We start from the raw sequence: 19,632 nt of genomic DNA on the forward strand, positions 1-19,632 counted from the left end.
GTTTTTTTTTTTCACTTTACCTGTATATGTAAATATTGTTGTTTAGTCGCACTATTCGTGACCCCATGGAATGCAGCATACCAAGCTTCCCTGTCCTTCACTATCTCCCAGAGTTTGCTCAAATCCATGTCCATTGAGTCTGGGATGCTATCTAACCATCTCATCCTCTTTTTCCCTCTTGTCCTTTGTGTATGTAAATCAGTTCAGTTCAGTCGCTCATTCATGTCTGACTCTTTTCGACCCCATGAACCACAGCACACCAGGCCTCCCTGTCCATCACCAACTCCCAGAGTCCAACCAAACTCATGTCCATTGAGTCAGTGATGCCATCCAACCATCTCATCCTCTGTTGTCTCCTTCTTCTCCTGTCCTCAATCTTTCCCAGCATCAGGGTCTTTTCAAATGAGTCAGCTCTTCACATCAGGTGGCCAAACTATTGGAGTTTCAGCTTCAGCATCAGTCTTTCCAATGAACACCCAGGGCTGATCTCCTTCAGAATGGACTGGTTGGATCTCCTTGCAGTCCAAGGGACTCTCGAGTCTTCTCCAATACCACAGTTCAAAAGCATCAATTCTTCTGTGCTCAGCTTTCTTTATAGTCCAACTCTCACATCCATACATGACCACTGGAAAAACCATAGCCTTGACTAGATGGACATTTGCTGACAAAGTAATGTCTCTGCTTTTCAATATGCTATCTAGGTTGGTCATAACTTTCCTTCCAAGGAGTAAGCGTCTTTTAATTTCATGGCTGCGATCACCATCTGCAGTGATTTTCGAGCCCAGAAAAATAAAGTCAGCCACTGTTCCCATTGTTTCCCCATCTGTTTGCCATGAAGTGATGGGACTGGATGCCATGATCTTAGTTTTCTGAATGTTGAGCTTTAAGCCAACTTTTTCACTCTCCTCTTTCACTTTCATCAGGAGGCTCTTTAGTTCTTCTTCACTTTATGCCATAAGGGTGGTATGTAAATATCAACAGGATAAAAGAGTAAAACCAGTCAAATGAATAGACTGTATCCATAGACTGTTAGAAAATCACCCAGTATGGCTGTGGCCATTAAAGCTACACGCATTTCACTGGCCAAGGATCATCACTTCACCTCCAGCTTCCAGGCGGGAGAATTCTTATTGCTTTGGTGCATGTAAACAAAAGTCATATAATCTCACTTCTTCCAGGTTCAGAAGTACCTGTTTCTCTTTTCCATTATATAGTTTCCCTGAAATGATTGGAAATCCAGGTCATCACTGAGGTGTTGCCATTTTGATGTGTCTTTCTTTAGGAGGAAGAAATTGTTGACTGGTGGAGTAAATTTTATGCTTCCACAGGAGAACATGAAAAATGTGGACAATATATTCAAAAAGGTTATTCCAGACTCAAGGTACTTGGGCCTATGCACCTGTGGGTGGGGGATGAATATGCGTTAAAACCGGTGGCAGGCAGAGCTGAGTGAAAGCCTGAAAGGTCTGATGGTGGGGGCTGGGAGGAGGGGCCAGGAGCACCTCTGGGGGAGCTGTCTTGTGATGTATTTGGGCTTTGCTGAGATTTCCAGGGCTTGAGAACAGCTGTTAATTAATGGTTTTTGTGACTGCCACTTTAGGGCTTGGGGACATCTGGCTGAGTGAGGGTTGGGATTGGGTTGGCACTGCACTAATTAGGGCCGTAAATGCCTGTCCAATTTGACCAAGGGAGACCTTGGAAGTCATGGTGCTCTTGCAAAACAGCATGAAATATCAGCATGCTTCATTCTGTCCTCCATTCTGGGCATGTTTTACTAGCTGAGCGGTTGATTGTTTCACATACTTGCAGCATACAATCACAACTGTGTGTCCAGGATGGAGATGAGCTTTTGAACCAGGCAGATCTGGTTATGGATGATCTTTCTGCTAAGGGTTTGAGTTTTCTAGTTCTTTATTCAGCTTTCCAGTAGTAAAGCTAAAGCGAAGGCTAACATTTTCAGAACAATGCATAGCAGAAAGATAAACTTTAAAATGAGAAAGATCAGGCCCTTAAAACAATGATCTCACATGGAACTCTGCTCAGTGTTATGTGGCATCCTGGATGGGAGGGGAGTTTGGGGGAGAATGGATACATGTGTATCCATATGTGTGGCTGAGTCCCTTTGCTGTTCTCCTGAAACTATCACAACAGTATTAGTTGGCCGTACCCCCAATACAAAATTAAAAGTTAAAAAAATTTTTTTCTCCATCAAAGTGGAAAAATCCACATTCTTTCATGTGATTGTCATAACATCTCAATGTAGCTTAAGAAACACCAGCATGCAAAGAACCTCTCATTTAGAGAAATAGACCAGTCTGGTGGATCAGCCCCGTAGTCCATCCTCTGTCTCTCCCTCTTTCCTTCCTTGCTTCTCCTCCTCTTCTTCTAGTTCTTTATCAGGGTATAATTTATATTCAGTAAAGTAACTCCTTCAGTGAGTTATGATTATATACATACACCCACATAAACCACTACCAAAACAAGGCAACAGACAGTCCCATCTCCCCAGAAAACTCCTTTGTGTACCTCTTTCCAGTCAATTCCTAACAGCCTTCCAACCCTCTTAGACAGCTGATCTGATTTCATCATCACAGATCAGTTTTGCCTGTTTTCACACTGCGTATAAGTGAACTCATACAATATGTATTTGTGTGTGTGTGGCTTCTATAGCCCAAGACAGTAGTGTTGAGATCAGTCATGTTGTCATGTATCAGTAGTTTGCCCCTTTTTATTGCTGAGTCATATTCCATTGTATGGATGTATCATGACTTGTTTGTCCATGCATGCTCTGATGATGAAGCTGCTGTGGACATTCTTACACCATGCAGACATGTTTTCATGTCTCTTAGATGAACACCTAGGAATTCAACTTCTGTATCACAGTGTAGCTGGATATTTAACTTTAAATTGCCAGACGGACTTCCCTGGTGGCTCAGAGTGTAAAGCGTCTACCTACAGTGTGGGAGACCTGGGTTCGATCCCTGGGTCAGGAAGATCCTCTGGAGAAGGAAATGGCAACCTACTCCAGTACTCTTGCCTGGAAAATCCCATGGACGGAGGAGCGTAGTAGGCTACAGTCCATGGGGTCACAAAGAGTCGGACACGACTGAGTGACTTCAGTTTGCCAAAGTGTATCGTTATGCACTCCAGCCGGCAATGCGCCAGTTCCAGGTGCTCCATCCACATCTCATGTGCCTTTGGTATTTCAGTCATTTTGATTTTAGATCCCACCTGTGTTATAATGAGAAATTAAGAATCTGTTGATGGTTTGCAGATATATGATTGTGAACTAGAGGATGTAGAGGAATTCGAGGGCCTAACAGACTTCTCAGATACTTTCAAGCTGTTTCGAGGCAAATCAGACGAGAATGAAGATCCTTCTGTGGTAGGGGAGTTTAAGGTGAGTGAAATGTGTGTCTATCCTGTTTAAAATCCATCTTTATTTTCTTTATAGACCTAGGATAAAGGACCACCAGTCCCTGGGTCAGAGACCTACCCTCTGACACCTGAAGGATGCTCGGAAATGCTAACAAGGAAAAGGGCATTGGAATTGGGGGCAGAATCCTCAAAGCCAGTCTTCTGCTGATGCCAACCAGCCTTGAATCTTGTAGAGTCAGCTTCTCTAAGTCCCACCCCCCACCACCGCACACACACACGCGTGCACACACACATCCCCCAACCCCTCCCAGGCTTTCACCTGGATCAGTACAATACCTTCCCAATCCATTGTCCTTGTTCCCTTTCTCATTCACGATCCAGTCCATCCTCCATACAACCAAATCCGATCATGTTTCTTGACCACTTAAAGGCATCGCTTGAGTTTCCACTTAGTCAAGTCTCAACTCCTCCCTAGGGTGGAGCTGGCCTTTCACAAGCTTCTTGTCTCCCCTGCCACCACACCCTCTCCAAGCCCCAGACACATGCTGTCCTCTCACAACTTGGAGCCTTGGGACAAGCTCTTCGTTCCCTGGCTGCCCTTCCTTCCTGCTCTGTGGTCTGATAAGCTCCTGCTCATTCTTTTAAGTGCCAGCTCTGACGGCAGATTCTCTGTGAAGTGCTCCCTGATTGCTCCTGGCAGGGTGACTCACTCCTGCTCCAGGCTCCCTGGGTCCCCACCACTCGTAAAGCGCCTTTCACATTATAAGTATCTGCACCTCCCTCCAACCACAGGTAGCAAATCTATGTTACTTCTAATCCTTTCAATGGCAGACATTACTAATCAATCAGACTGGTTCACCCTACACGTGGTCTCAAAATCCTTGTTATTAGAGCTTCCACCCCATTGATTGAAGATAGCATGAGAGTTAAACCTATTTAACATCCCTGTGCCAGACTGGATTCCTTGAGTTCATTTTGGGCCCCCAGTACATGGTAGGTCCTCACTTCATGCTGCTTTACTGAATGAAAGTAGCTGGGTCCTAAGACCCACATATTCTGAATCCAACTTTAGTGCTTTCTCTTGTACATAAGCTGGTTTCAAGATAAAATATAAAGCCTCTTGGTTTCAAGATAAAATATAAAGCCTCTCAAGCTGACCTGAGGGCTCACTCATTCAAAAGCCACTTACTGTGCCCCAGCTTCATGCCCAGCCCTGTGTTAGGTCCTGGAGATAGTGACAAACAAGAAACATTTCCCTCCTTCAGGAAGCTCACAGGATAGTGAGCAATATAGACAATAAATAGTAATGACGCTCCAATAGCTCAGTTGGTAAAGAATCCACCTGCAATGCAGGGGACCCTGGTTCGATTCCTGGGTCAGGAAGATCCACAGGAGAAGGGAAAGGCTATCCATTCCAGTATTCTGGCCTGGAGAATTCCATAGACTGTATAGTCCATGGGGCGCAAAGAGTCAGACTCGACTGAGCAACTTTCACTTTCAGTGAAGCAGATGTCATCGCTGCAATAGGGATGAATGTGGTGTTAGAAGATGTTAGGAAACTCATCCAACCCAGGGGCAGTCAGGGAGGCTTCCTGGAAGAAGTGACACTTTTCAACTGAGACCTGAAGGATGAACAGGAGTTTGCCTGGGAGTGGAAGGGGGTTTGTGCAGTAATGCAAAAAAAGGGGGGGAGGGAAATCACCTTAATATTTTATTGGGTTTAAAAAATAATCATTTTTGTTCCTGTCTTCAAAAAATGTCCAGAATTTCACTCCTGCCACCTCCTTTGCCATCATATTGGTCCAAGCCACTTCCATGTCTCCCCTGGGTTTTTGCCAGGCCTCCCAGCTTCTGCTCTGCTGTTCCTTCTCTCCTGTGATCTACTACTTTGTCGTCATTCACTTTCCCCATCAGAAACTTGCAAAGCGCTCCATAGCTTTCTTTCACAAAAACGGTCCTTCCTCCCCCAACCCCACAGCCCTCTGTGGCTGTCCCTCACGTCCTGGGGGGGTTGCACTGCCCTGGGCCCTCTGCTCTGATCACCCTGGGCCCTGCGGCTCCACCTGTGTGTCTCTCTCCTAGGGCTCCTTCAGAATCTACCCGCTGTCGGATGACCCCAGCGTGCCGGCCCCTCCCCGGCAGTTTCGGGAGTTACCTGACAGCGTCCCACAGGAATGCACGGTTAGGATTTACATTGTTCGAGGCTTAGAGCTCCAGCCCCAGGACAACAATGGCCTGGTAAGAGTCTGGGTGTGGGGCCTTCTCCAGTAGCAAGATAATTACAGTCTTCAACCACCGTAATTGTCATGTTCCTTCTTTCTGGGCGTCTGTTATCTCTCGAGGGGAAAGATACGCTATCAAAACAATCTGTTCAGGAGGACGGTCCCAACGGGGATTTATCTAAGAGCTTGAAGGGAAGGGGCTTTGGAGCCTCTGGATCATCCTTCTCGTTTTACAGATGTGACCTCAGAGAACTGCTTTGTCACTGCTCCCGGCCACCGCCTCTCCTCCAAAGGCGCGCTGGCTGCATGGCGCCAAGAGGGAGCACTACCCAGACCTGATCTGAGGCCGCCCCTTCTCATCAGGAGTCACACCTGAGTCTGTCCCAGAAACTGACTCAAGTTGGCACCCCGCAGTGACATAACCTGTCCTCTGTTTCATCCCCACAGTGTGACCCTTACATAAAAATAACACTGGGCAAAAAGGTAATTGAAGACCGAGACAACTACATCCCCAACACGCTCAACCCGGTGTTCGGCAGGTAACAGATATTTCCTAATGCTTTTCTGTGGTTCTTTTCTTCATGGCCTCCATGCTAAGGAGGCGGTATGTGCCGCCAAGCTTTGCTCGAGGCCCAGAAACTGTGAAACCATGTCTATGAACTATTCAGATATCCAGGTCAGTGGGGCAGATAATGAATATATAAATACATACATAAAAGCATTTCGTGAAAGCAAAAAGTACCATGAAGAAAATTAAACCAAGTCTGAGAGACCCGCCCTACGACCTGGGGACAGGGGTAACAGGATGTGGATGGTAGGAGGCCCAGAAGGCCAGAGAGTTTGTGGCTTCTAGACAAGAAGAGTAGGCAGTGACTTCCGTGGAGTGACAGGGTGGTTCTCACACCCCACTCCTGTTGAGCTCTCCTATCTGAGATGCTTTGATTGCATTGTTTTGAGCCAGGGTATGTGTTGTTGACTCTGTTACCAAAAACAGGGAGGGGAGAAGAAAGTGATGGCATCAGCCGTCCTGCTCCCTGTCTTCTGTTCAAGAAGATTCTTGAAATAGCACTACTATCTCATCCTTGCCATCTGACATTTGTTTCTGCACGGTTACACTGATCTCATCAGAACCTTCTCAAGGGTAAGGCAAACCCAAGTGACCTCTAAAGAGGACTAGCTTTTGTCAGCTATAAACTCCTTCCACATTTAATAATAGCTACTATTACAAGCTTCCCTGGTGGCTCAGTGGTAGAGTCTGCCTGCAGTGCAGGATCTCTGGGTCGGGACAATCCCCTAGAGAAGGAAACGGCAACCCACTCCAGTATTCTTGTCTAGGAAATCCCATGGACAGAGGAGCCTGGCGAGCTATGGTCCGTGGGGTCACAAAGAGTCGGACACGAGTGAGCAACTAAACTACTATTTGCTAAGCTTTTACTGAGGGCTTGCACTATAGTGCGCCCTTCATAGAAAACATCTCAAGAATCTCACCACTCTGAGTGGCTACTGACAAAGAGGAAACTGAGGTACAAAGGGAATGAACACCCAGCTCACCCCGCCGGGGAGCGGCAGAACCGGGACCGTGCCCCGGCCACCTGACTGCAGGGTCTGCATGGCTGCCATGCTGTGCTCTGTGCAGCCGCCGCCGTCTGATTTTCACATCAGTGTCAGACCCTGCAGCCGGCAGGGCAGGGGTCTTAGCCCCACGTCAAGGGAAACAGGGTGCCCGAGCTGCGTGCACGGAGCTGGTACAACGGGGAGCCTGAACTTGGGGAGAAATCCTGACCAAGCCCCAGGCTTTCCCAACCAACTCAGTACTGCTTTGTGCTTATGGCCAAGCCATCACCTGCAGCGCTTCCCTGGTGGCTCAGACAGTAAAGAATCTGCCTGTAGTGAAGGAGACCCAGGCTCAATCCCTGGGGTTGGGAAGATCCGCTGGAGAAGGGAATGGCTACCCGCCTGGAGAATCCCACGGACAGAGAAGCCTGGCGGGCTACAGTCCATGGGGTCACAAAGAGTCGGACACGACTGAGCAACTTTCACATCACCTGTAGAAAAATGTTCTTTGCAAAAGACATTTGCACAGCGTTGTTTTTCCCCAGAACACTACCGAGGAGAACACCACCGAGGAGAACACCTTGTTCTTATTTGATGTGTGGCTGGTATCTTAATTTCTGGCTTTATTATCCTGCTCATCTGCTGCTTCTCATGTGTGGTGGATGGAACCCTTACACATTCCTTCCCTCTCTCACATGTGAGTGTGCGCACACACCCACATCCACCCACATGCGTACACACACACCCCCCCACAGCTACACACCCACCACACCCACACACCCCACACATACCCCCTCACACACACGCACACACACACCCACACCCACATTCCCCACACACACACACCCTTTGTGCTGCACACCCCGGGGCCGTGTGCCGGAGCCAGGCAGTGGAAATAATCCTCTGGCATGACAATGTGATCGTTTTCCTTCTCTTCCGCTGATCCAGCCCTGAGGTCTAGACAGGAAAAGGCGTGCAGTGCAGGAAGGAGGGCCCCATGCGAGGGAGACAGGGAAGCGGGGAAAGCCAGCTTTTATGGGAGAAAAGCAGCCCTGCCTACATCACTGTCTTGAAAGAGCCAAACACAAGCTTAATTAAGTGGCAGGAAAAGTCTTGCCACCTCAGGAGGAAGTGATGCCATCAGGCTCCACGTGGCCAATCCCCACCTGGCGAACTCAGACTTGGCTCCATCCAGCAGGGTGGAGCCAGGGAGACCCCAGCTCCACAGACCCTCCTAGGCTCCAGGCCCTGGGCTCAGTCTTACTGGGTGACTTTCTTCTCAGCGGAGACTCTCAGGAACTCTGCGACAGAGATTCAGGAAAGAGCGACCTTTCCTATATGCACGGCACTGTTATCACATCACATTCAATGGAATGTTAGTCTGCCAAAAGGATGTTAATTGGTGTTCCAAGGGAAAGCATATTTCTTCATCAAACCAGGATGCCTGGGTTAAAAAGATAACTGCAGGATTTCTCAGAGCCTTCAGTTTGCCCAGAGGAACACCAGAGGAAGTGATTCTCAGCCTTATTTGAGCAAAGAATTTTTTCTCAGCAGACACATATTACCTGTCCCTTGGGATTCAGTAATAGAATTTGGGGGCATGTGTGGATACGGTCTAGTCAGGACTACAGCCCCTTCTCTCCTGGGATGCCTGCCTTCTGCAGGGCCCGTCTGGCTGCAGAAGTCTGGGAAAGTCACTGAGATGTGTCTAGGAGACCCCTGGAAGCTTGTCTCCTGAGCGCCACTGATGTACATACACCCTTCTATTCCAGAGATTAATAGTTCTGGCTCTTTGGGCAAGAACCGGGCCACACACCAGAGTGACAGGCGGAGGGGCAGAGGCACAGGGGGAGAGGAGAGATTTGAGGGGCCTCTCACAGTCTGTGGTCCAGAGTTTGTTAAGCACCTTTGGACCCACCCCTCTGTGTGCAAGTACAGAGCCAAACCCCGCCCATCTGGCTTTCATGGCCTACAGTCATTACCCTCTCAGAACTGGCACCACTTTGCTCACCTGCCACCTACTGTTTGATTATCTGGTGGTCTCTCAGAAGGGTTTGTGTTTTCATACGGATACTATAGGAAAGCCTTCAGGAATCAGTGGAGAGCCAGAGAGCCTAGGAGGAGAGAGGGAAAGCATTTGGTATACTTCTTAACAATAAGTATTATTTAATGTATAATAACATTATTATTATTGCTGGTGGATTTTGAGTAATGCCCTCATACCAAATGCTTTCTAAACATTTATTCCCTTGACCCTTACAACAACATGAGCTGGTAGGGATTATTATCCCCATTTTACAGTTGAGAAAACAGAGCACAGAGACGTTAAGTAGTGGCCCTAGGGTCCCACAGCTAGGAAGCAGCAAAACTGGGATTTTCCTCAGGCACTTAAAGCCCCGGATCTTCTCCTGAGCAAGTATGTACTCTGCCGTTGTTCTTATTACTGACGTGTAGTACTTCTCAAGCACCTGTTGCCCACCACCCACCTGGCTATCCCGGCCGTGACATCCTCCTCCCATGGCCCAAGGAGTCTGTGCAGAGCTATGGAGTGTGCAAGATACCTGGGGGGAAGAGGGATCATACAATTCTAACCTCACTTTCATTTATTCAGAATGTATGAACTGAGCTGCTACTTACCTCAAGAAAAGGATCTGAAAATTTCTGTCTACGATTATGACACCTTTACCCGTGATGAAAAAGTGGGAGAAACGATCATTGATCTAGAAAACCGATTCCTTTCCCGGTTTGGGTCCCACTGCGGCATTCCTGAGCAATACTGTGTGTAAGTGGCTTGGGATGTAAACGTTGGCTGTTCCATCTAACATCAGTACTGGGGAAGCTTTGATGCTCTACCTCAGGCCTGTCTTCATTGAGCCTCAGATCCTTTAAGTCAGGAGGGAGAATTGGGCTTCCTTGGTGGCTCAGATGGTAAAGATCCCCTGTGGAAGGGAATGGCTACCCACTCCAGTATTCTTTCCTGGAGAATACCATGGACAGAGGAGCCTGGGGTGCTTCAGCCCATGGGGTCACAGAGAGTCAGACACAACTGAGTGACTAACACTTAGCAATAAGCAGGGCCATAGCATTGCACAACTAGAGGGGGCGCTATTCACATTGGCGTCTGTGTACCACACTGGCCCCTGAGGCAGTGTAGTGCTCAGTGAGGATGGCACTCAGTAAGGTGGCAAAGCCTGGAGAGCCAGTCCCTGCCCTCCCCTTCTTTCTCCCCCTCCCTCCATGATGCCCGGGACTGAGAGCTAGCAATGTTTGATGGTGGGAATTCCCTGCCCCTCCCCACAAACTGATCAGTTTTGTGATGTTCCTCTTTCCCTGAGTGCTAAACAGTGTCTCTCTGTATTATCCAGTGAGATATAGCTTGTGATTTCTAATTTATGTTTGCCTATTATGATTATGGTAATCTCAAACTCATTATTTACAGAGGGCCAGAGAAGGGGAGGACCAGTTGGCTGAGGCCAAAATAACTGTGGATTTTAAGTCTCTAAATCCTAAATAGATTTCTAGGCAAAAGCCAGTGTCTAGAGTGCATTCCCCCGTTACATGAACGTGCCTTTAAGTATGTGTGTGTATGAATCTAAGAAGAACATGTGTGTCCTGCAGTAACTCTGAGTGTGGCATTATTACTCACAGTTCTGGAGTAAACACCTGGCGAGATCAATTGAAACCAACACAGTTGCTTCAAAATGTGGCCAGATTCAAAGGCTTCCCACCGCCTGTTCTTTCTGAAGATGGAAGTAGCATCAGATATGGAGGAAAAGACTACAGCCTGGATGAATTTGGTAAGCACACTGCCATGGATTGCAGGCTGGTCGCAAGGTAGAGCAACACATTTATGCTGCTGGGTTTGCGTTACAGAGGGGTGTCGGCAGAGTAGTGCCCTAATACCATAGGGAATTCCACACACACGACTGTCTAACAAAAGCCCCATTATACTAGACTTTTGCAGTCATCTCGGGTGTCAAAATGGACATGTTTTCTTGTCTTTCTTATGTTTCACTTGACCTTTTTAGGTCATAGCTATTTGAGCTCTGAACACAAATTTCTAATAATTAACTTACTTCCATGTGATTGTATAATTAGCTCAGAAGTGCTCAGATGGTAGTGCAAGAATTTCTCCTCCAATATTACTCCATCATTCTCCCAACCCTCTCTGAGAAGGCTCACGGATGCTGGGGGCTAATTTGAAGAATCTGCTGAGTTCACATCTGGCTCATGTCCGAACTTGGGGTCTTGCTCCTTCCTGAGCAGTAATTTATAATGCAGTCTGTCCTGACACATAAACAGCTAACTGCATTATGACATAGACTGAAATCAGCTTAATAGAACGTAAGAGTTGTGGCATGATTCAGTGTTTTGTAGGGAAGAGGGCTTCCTGGAGGGGCTGGCATGGGGCTGGCTTTGAGGGCACATGGGACAGCTAGAGAAAGCTGAACAAAGATACATGGGAATGAAAATGCTTCTTGATCCTCAACTGTTTATTCCTGGCATTGTCAGAAACTGTATTTGTCTTTCTATCTGAAAGAAGACTTGAAGACTTTGTCAGTATCAAGGATTATTAGATGTTTAACAGATGATGCGGTTTACATCAGAACTTGCAAAGGGCATTGGAAATAAACTGTCAAGCAAAATGGCCTGATGGAGACAACTACCCCAGCAGTCAAACAACACCCCACCAAAAGCTGTATCAGTCAGGGTTGTTCCCATTACTTTGGCCCCATAACAAATCATCCCAAAACTTAGCTGCTGAAAAAAGGCATTTTGTGTTTTTTAAAAGTTTTATTGGTATATTTGATTTACAATGGTGTGTTCATTTCTGCTGTACAGCAAAGTGAATCAGTTATACATGTATATCCACTCTAAAATTTTTTAGAGTCTTTCCCCATATAGCAACCATTTTGTTTTGTTCACAGTCTTGTGGGTTAGCCATTCAGGAAGGGCTCACCGGGGCACTTCTCACTTGAGTGGCAGTTGATTGCTGTCAGATGTTGGCCGGGGCTGCAGTCACCCGAAGGCTTGATGTCCAGGATGGCCCTTGGCTGGGAGCTCGCCTGGGACTGATGACCAGAGCACCTACCCAGGCCTTTCCCATAGGGCACTATCTAGGCACCCAGGCTCCTTACATGGCTGGCAGGTTCCCTCAGAGCAAGTGATCCAGGAAGCCAGTGTGGTCTTTCATGCTTAGCCTTAGAAGTCACACAGCATCCTTTCTTTAGTGATCAAATATGTCTGCAAATTCAAAGGAGAGGGCCTAGACCCACCTCTCAATGGAAGGAGTGACAGAAAATTTGGGAGTCTATGTTTTTTAAATGCCACAGTGATACTAGCTAGCTACTGTTAACAGTTAAGCTTAAAAATGTTAGTGGTTTAACACAATAGAAGTTTATTTCTCATAAATTCAAAACAGGTACTCCTGCAGGTGGGTGGCCCTCTTCCAAACAGTCCTTCATGGACCAGGCTGTTTCACCTTGCAGCTCTGCTCATCATCACCTCAGGTCTAAGGTCACCGTTTTATTCTGCATCCAGAGAGAAGGTGCCAGAGGTGATCCTACATGAGAGGGTATTACGAGCTGGACCTTGAAGGACACATCTGTCACTTCCACCTATGTTACAGTCTAGCCTACCTTGTTTGCATGGCCACACCTAACTGCACAGGAGTCCGGCCATGAGCCCCTGACACCAACATAAATGGGGGTTGCTCTTACACAGTTTGGAGTGTTTTTGGCCTCTTTGCTATTTGCAGTCCACAAGTCAGGAATGAACTTGGCTGGGCAGGGCTTCTGGTCAGGGGCTGTTTCTATCAACAACTCTTTCACGGGCTGCAGTTCACACACTGGGACTGCCTGACTATGTCTGCAAAGTCTGGGCTGAAGTGCTGAGAATCCCTCAAGGCTGAACTGTTTCTGGATGTCTGTCCCTGTTTCATTGTCTTTTTTAAAAAAATACTGCAGAAGCAAACAAAATCCTGCACCAGCACCTTGGGCCCCCCGAGGAGCGCCTTGCCCTTCACATCCTCAGGACTCAGGGGCTGGTTCCTGAACACGTGGAAACGAGGACTTTGCACAGCAGCTTCCAGCCTAACATCTCCCAGGTAAAGCACTCTCCACCTTTGAACATGCATCATCCACACCCCAAAGGTGGTGGCAATAGCTGACACAGACTTGCCTCATTTATCTCTTTTGGATACTTTAAAAACTATATAAGAAATAGAAATGAAGCTCAGATTAGCTTCAGTCCCGAGGGGAGTTTAGTGGGTAAAGAATCCGCCTGCCAATGCAGGAGACTTAGGAGATGCGGGTTCGATCCCTGGGTCGGGAAGATCCCCTGGAGAAGGAAATGGCAACCGACTCCAGTATTCTTGTCTAGAGAATCCCATGGAGAGAGGAGCCTGCTGGGCCACAGTCCATGGGATTGCAAAGAGTTGGGCATGATTGAGGTGACTGAGAACACGTATACGCATACACTAGGGGGATTTATGGTAAGAATTTTCAGGTAACTCACTAAATCCAGGCAGGAGAGTGACAGTGACTCAGAACAAACTTGGCCAGGATCTTGCCCTGTCTTTTGTCTATTTCTGAGTCTCCTTTAGCCTGCACTTTTCCTGTGAGCACCTTCCCGTGCGTCAGAATATTGTGGATGGCTTCTGAGCTTTGTATATAATAATGAAGCCCCACCTGCTTCCAAATGTGGAAAGGCTGAGTTGCCCTAACTTGGTCCCTTCATCCACCACTAGACCACTAAGCTCTAGCCAGGAAGACAGGGTACAATGCGCAGGATGGATCGTCACAGGCGCCATGTGGATAGTGACAGGGGAAGGTCAGTTCCCAGAGAAGCAAGGGGAGACGTGGAAAATGACAAAATAGTCTATGTGGAAGCTTGTTAGAATGAAGATTCCCAGACCGTGCCTGCAGAGATTCAGTAAGTCTGGGGTGGGGCCAGGAATCTGAATTTGTAGCAAGTATCTAGAAAGGTTCTGATGCAGATGGTTAGGAAATCACACTTTAAGAAATATTAATATAATGGGTGCAAATAGTGTTGATATGGATAGCAGAACTGTGGTCTCTTGAGAAGTAAGTACAAATGGGCTGGGCCTACTAGATGGTTTTGTCACTCACTTTTATTCTGTTCCCTATTTTCATATCTTCCTTCTCTTATTATTCTTCCTTCCCCTCAAAGAGTCCATTTCTCCTCCTCTTTCCCCTCCCACCTCTCAACTGAACAGTCTTAAGACATAACAAAGCAAGGAAGATTTCTCCCTGGGCATCCACCAGTACTTCCATCACCTCTGCCTACCACATTGGACAGACTGTGGCTGGGTCTTAGGAGACACTGCTAATTAGGAGATGGCTAATTTTTGCAATGTACTTGATGTATGCTAGACCCTTGAGCCCTCGAGATTAGTTGGAAGAGAGTAAGGATCACAGTAAAATATATCCCTTTCCAAGAGCCCCCGTTAATTCATTTTGATCCCAGTGCATTAGGAAGCCAACCTAGTGGTTTCCTTGGCAACCTTCTTAAAGACTAGTCTGTTTTTGTCATGAAGGCAGAGTATACAGAACATCCAAAAACAGTCTGGGGACTTAAATTGGTTTGTATGGTTGACACAGCGTGTTGACGGCATTCCTAGGCTGTCTGGAAGAATATTCCAGCCAGATAAGTGGGCCTGGTCTGTAGCCGTCAAATATATAAAGGGAGGTGAGGGGAGCCCATCAAGATGGCAGCGCAAGCGTCAGTCCAGGCTTTCACCCTCCACGTTCCTGTAAGCCCCTTCCAGGCGGTGGGCCCTGGCCAGCCAGTGCAGGGAGCCCTCAGTTTGGTGAATGGTGATGTTTTTGTCATTGAGCCTCTGCTTTGAAAGTGCCAGGCTGTTTTTCTTTCACAAAATTAAGTACATTTTTACATTATTTTGATTTTCTCTCTCAAGGTAAGTGGAGAAACCCTTGGGTGTCACAAAACTGGCACTGATAGCAAGTGCAGAGTCTGATGATGGATGAGATGGTGTGAAGACTGTTCTGAGAGTCACTGTAAGAGGGAGTATGTGTGTTTGGGGTTGTGTTAGTGATGGCAAGCCCCTCATTTTCTTAATCAGATTATGATAAAGTAGGCACATGTAGAGACTCCTGGGAGAGAACGGAGGGTGGATGGCCTACGTGACACTGGTATAAGATTCATCTTGATTGGCTCTTTTACTCCATTTCTCTTGCCTTCCATATGGACTAATAAATTAGGAGACCTGCACTAGTTTCACTGAAGATGTTTGAAAGAAGATTGTAGTCTCTGCCACCCATAATGTAACTTCATTTCTCTTTTCATTTTTGAATGGCTTAGGGAAGACTTCAGATGTGGGTGGATGTTTTCCCCAAGAATCTGGGGCCACCAGGGCCTCCTTTCAACATCACACCCCGGAAAGCCAAGAGGTAAGTAAGCTTGAGACCCTGCTATATCTCACCGGGGTCTTGGTTCAGGACCTGAGAGGATAAAACACCTTCAAAATGTGCTTCTTGTAGATATTACCTGCGTGTGATTATCTGGAATACCAAGGATGTTGTCCTGGATGAGAAAAGCATCACAGGAGAGGAAATGAGCGACATCTATGTGAAAGGGTAAGGCTGGCATGCAAAAGCCTCAGACAGACTCAGAGAACAAAGCAGACTGTCCTTCATGAGTGTTCCATTATAGGGTGTCCATTATAGGATCTCGATTATTGAAGATATTGTGTCTTACTGGGCTTCCCAGGTGGTGCTAGTGGTAAAGAACCCGCCTGCCATTGCTTAGGAAGAAAGCTCCAGGGAGACAGAGAGAGAACAAAGAAAAGCCTGTATGGATGTTATTTATGAGCAACGGCATCTGATACCTATAAGAAAAGAAAGGTTTTGTTTCATTTATTAAGCAGATTTTTTATTTATGAGACTTTTTAGTCATGCAGTTCATTTTTATTCCTTTTTGAGACTTTGAGTAACTAGCCTTAAAGAGACAGAAGTAGAGCCCCCAAGGTGTTTTTTTTTTTTTAACTATGTTACCTGAAGTTATTAACATCCATGGAAAAGAAGAAACATTAGAGCTTTCTTTTTAAAATCATTTATTCCACCAACATTTACTGAGTGCCTACATCTAATGTATAAAGTGTCATAGGTGTTCATTATTCTGTTACTTGCATAATTCAGTTCCAAATAATCCATGTTGGTGTCAGTTTTGTGTTATACACTGATGCATACAGAACCCAAGGATTAGGAAGTCAGACTCTGGAGTCAAATTAGCTGGACTGAAATCTGGTGGTTTCCCTACTAGCTAGGCAAATTAGCAAACTCACTGTTCCTCACGTGTAAAATGGAGATAATGACAGTATCCACCACTCTGGAATATTCAGAAGATTGCATTTAGGATAGCACCTGGCAGATAGTAAACACTATGTGCATTAACCAGGATTCGCCAGGAAAGGGGACAAGTAGGACGCACGCGCGCGTGTGTGTCTGTGTGCGCATCTGTGTGTGTGTGTGTGTCTGTGTAGAAAGCAGGAAAGACAGAGAAACAAAGACGGGGAGAGAGAGAGTCGTTATGGAGGCTAAAAAGTCCCACGACTGGTCACCTGCAAACTGGAGTCCCAGGAAAGCTGGAGATATCATTCAGCCTGAGTTCAAAGCCTCAGAATCAGGGGAGCCCATGGTATATATATCCCAGTCTAAGGTCAGGAGGAGATGACCTGAGATGTCTTGGTTCAATCAGTGAGACAGAAAAAGGAGGTAAATTCCTCCTTCCTCTGTTTTTTTGTTCTGTTTAAGTCCCCAGTAGACTGGATGATGCCACCTACATTTGGGAGAGCCATCCAGTCCATTGATTCAAATTCTAGTCTCATCCAGAAACATTCTCATAGACTCACACCCAAATAATGTTTAATCTGGGCACCCCACGGCCAGTCACATTGACACATAAAATTAACAGTCACACCATAAACTTACTATTCCACATGAATTGAGTTTGGTTCCTTGATATGTAAAAGATAAGACTTGTTGAAATGTAATATATTCATGAAGTGAGAATAAAGTTTCCCTTATGATCCCAAGTGGCCTTCAATCAAACCTTTGTTAAAGACATAGTTATTGTCATTTAGGTTCACTCTACACAGGGAATGTTTCATCAAGTACTTCATTATTCTTTCTCATTTCAGGATATTATTACCATTCCCCAAGGAAAACTAATTCTGGCTAATTATATATATGCAAATTTGTTTGACGACTATCATAAGCATTTTTTTTTCTAATCAGGGAAACAAACTCAAGTAATACTGGACTGAGATAACTCTGGTAATCAAAGAATAAAACAACCTAAAATACCATGTCAGGACTTCCCTCGTGGTCCAGTGGTTGGGACTCCATGCTTCCAAAGCAGGGGGTTATGGGTTCAATCCCTGGTCAGCGAACTGGCATCCCATGTGCTGTGTGGTGTGGCCAAAACATTAAAAAACTTAAAGTACCATGACACATTTGGAATGAAAAGTCTAAATACTGTGTGAAAGGAGGAATAATGCACAAATAACATGCCTAGCACTATACTCACATGGGTATTACATACAAGTACATACACCGAGAGTGGCTGTTTACCTTGTTTTCAAATGCAAATGTGAAAAGATTCATAAGAAAGGAGAGGGAAGAGCTACAGGGCTGAGCCATCTGGGGAAGGATGATGGTGCCAATTAGGGTTGGCTTATAAGCTGAAGCCACCACGGTCATAGCCAAAAAGTGTGATCTCTCTCTTCATTGAGCTAGTTCAAAAGCTTAGACATCAATTGTCACAAGGAATATTTCAACTCAGTTATTTGGTTAGTCAATTGATGAGAAAAAGTAAAATTACCAGTCGACTGCTATTAATACCACTACTAATAATAGGACCCAGTATTAGCACATGACTTTCTAGTCTCCATGGTCCTTTGAGGCAGAATAATAGTCCTGTACTTAGGAGTCAGATAGATGTGGGAGTTATACTTAATTCTGTCCCTTACTGGATATATGAGATCCTCTCTGAACCTCAGTTTCCTCATCTGTGAGATGGAGCTAGTTATCAGTTGAAAAGAATAAAAGAAGAATAAAAGAATACCAGGTATACCATGCTGTATACCTGGTTCATAGTAGCTGATCCTTACATGTGTTAAGGGTCTCCCTCTTCCCGCTCTGGCCTTTCTCATTTTGTCCTCAGGCTGACCATGTGAAGGAAGCACGTATCATTAACCTCGTTTTACAGGTGGGAAACGAAGCTCAGAGAGTCAATAGCAGAGCAGATTCACAGCCAGGCCTGCCTCCTACTGACCGTCTCTATCTAGGGGTCCAGGCAGCAGTATTTCTGAAAGCTGCTCCAGTTGATGCTAATGTGTAGTCGGTACTGAGATCCATGCATTCCACCACTTTCGCCGTCTCAAATCTCGTGTGCCTCTGGTTCCAAACCAGAAGTCTTCCCCATAGTTGGCGGATGTGGTAACACTTTCTCCCAGACATGCTCATTCATCCCTCTAACCCATCTGCCAGGCACAGGCCAAAGAGAACTTTCCAAATGTCAAAAGAAAAGATGTTCACTTGTTGCTAGAAATGAATTTTCATAGATAGGAGTATGGATGCAGCGACTTACATCTCCCTTGCTCGTCTCAATTAATGTGATCATAGTACATTTAAGAAGAATTTAAAAAGGAAGCTGGAAGATTACTTGAGTCGTGCCTGTTTTGTTTGCTTAAGTAAAATAGGGAAAAGGAAATGCTGAAATTTTGAACTAACCCACATTCACTGAGCCTATCAGCGGTGAAGACAGACAGCAATGAGTTATAGTTAGGGAGACTAAAGTCATAACCGGCAAGCTTCACCATTCCCAAAATAGCAGCTAAGTTGTTGATATTTTCCAGAAAATTTCACCTTATCCCTGTTAACTGAAGTCTAAAGGGTTTCCTGCTCTGGTTTTAGAGGAATTCTATTTTATTTGGCTACAACCTGTGTTGGATGCACCAGAGGGCCTCCCCTTCATAAATCACCACCCCCGGCCTCCCCAGCTCCATAGATAACTGGAACCTGCCCAAGAAAAGTCCATTAATTCTCCTGCCCTTCACTCTTCTAATCACTGCACGATTTTGCGGCTAGATTACTTGTCAATCACATGAAGCTAAGTCTGTTTGCTTCTGTTTTTCAGCTGGATTCCTGGCAATGAAGAAAACAAACAGAAAACAGATGTCCATTACAGGTCCTTGGATGGTGAAGGGAACTTTAACTGGAGATTTGTCTTCCCTTTTGACTACCTCCCAGCTGAACAGCTCTGTCTCGTTGCTAAAAAAGTGAGTTCTGCAATGTGCCAGTGGGGCGGGGACATCATGGGTCTTTCTTAATGTGGACACTGAGAAAAGGTCAGAGGTGCTCAGCACCTTGGAGGTCATGGGTTCAGCTCCCTCTTGGTAAGGTGGGGGGGATTCAGAGACCCCACTGGTGCAGAT

General features: G+C 46.0%; 1 protein-coding gene across 4 annotated transcripts in view; it reads left to right on the forward strand.

Moving 5' to 3' along the window:
- Positions 1 to 19,632, forward strand: part of MYOF (myoferlin) — a 177,010-nt gene that overhangs the window by 147,034 nt on the left and 10,344 nt on the right. For all 4 annotated transcript variants that reach the window (XM_018041294.1, XM_018041295.1, XM_018041297.1 and 1 more), the window contains 10 exons: positions 1,283 to 1,381; positions 3,275 to 3,400; positions 5,461 to 5,616; positions 6,048 to 6,139; positions 9,766 to 9,936; positions 10,803 to 10,951; positions 13,121 to 13,260; positions 15,498 to 15,586; positions 15,677 to 15,772; positions 19,335 to 19,476. In XM_018041294.1, the coding sequence (XP_017896783.1) occupies positions 1,283 to 1,381; positions 3,275 to 3,400; positions 5,461 to 5,616; positions 6,048 to 6,139; positions 9,766 to 9,936; positions 10,803 to 10,951; positions 13,121 to 13,260; positions 15,498 to 15,586; positions 15,677 to 15,772; positions 19,335 to 19,476 (1,260 nt within the window). The remainder of the gene's footprint in view (positions 1 to 1,282; positions 1,382 to 3,274; positions 3,401 to 5,460; positions 5,617 to 6,047; positions 6,140 to 9,765; positions 9,937 to 10,802; positions 10,952 to 13,120; positions 13,261 to 15,497; positions 15,587 to 15,676; positions 15,773 to 19,334; positions 19,477 to 19,632) is intronic.

Source organism: Capra hircus, chromosome 26, assembly GCF_001704415.2.
Source record: "Capra hircus breed San Clemente chromosome 26, ASM170441v1, whole genome shotgun sequence".
Classification (NCBI taxonomy): Eukaryota; Metazoa; Chordata; class Mammalia; order Artiodactyla; family Bovidae; genus Capra; species Capra hircus.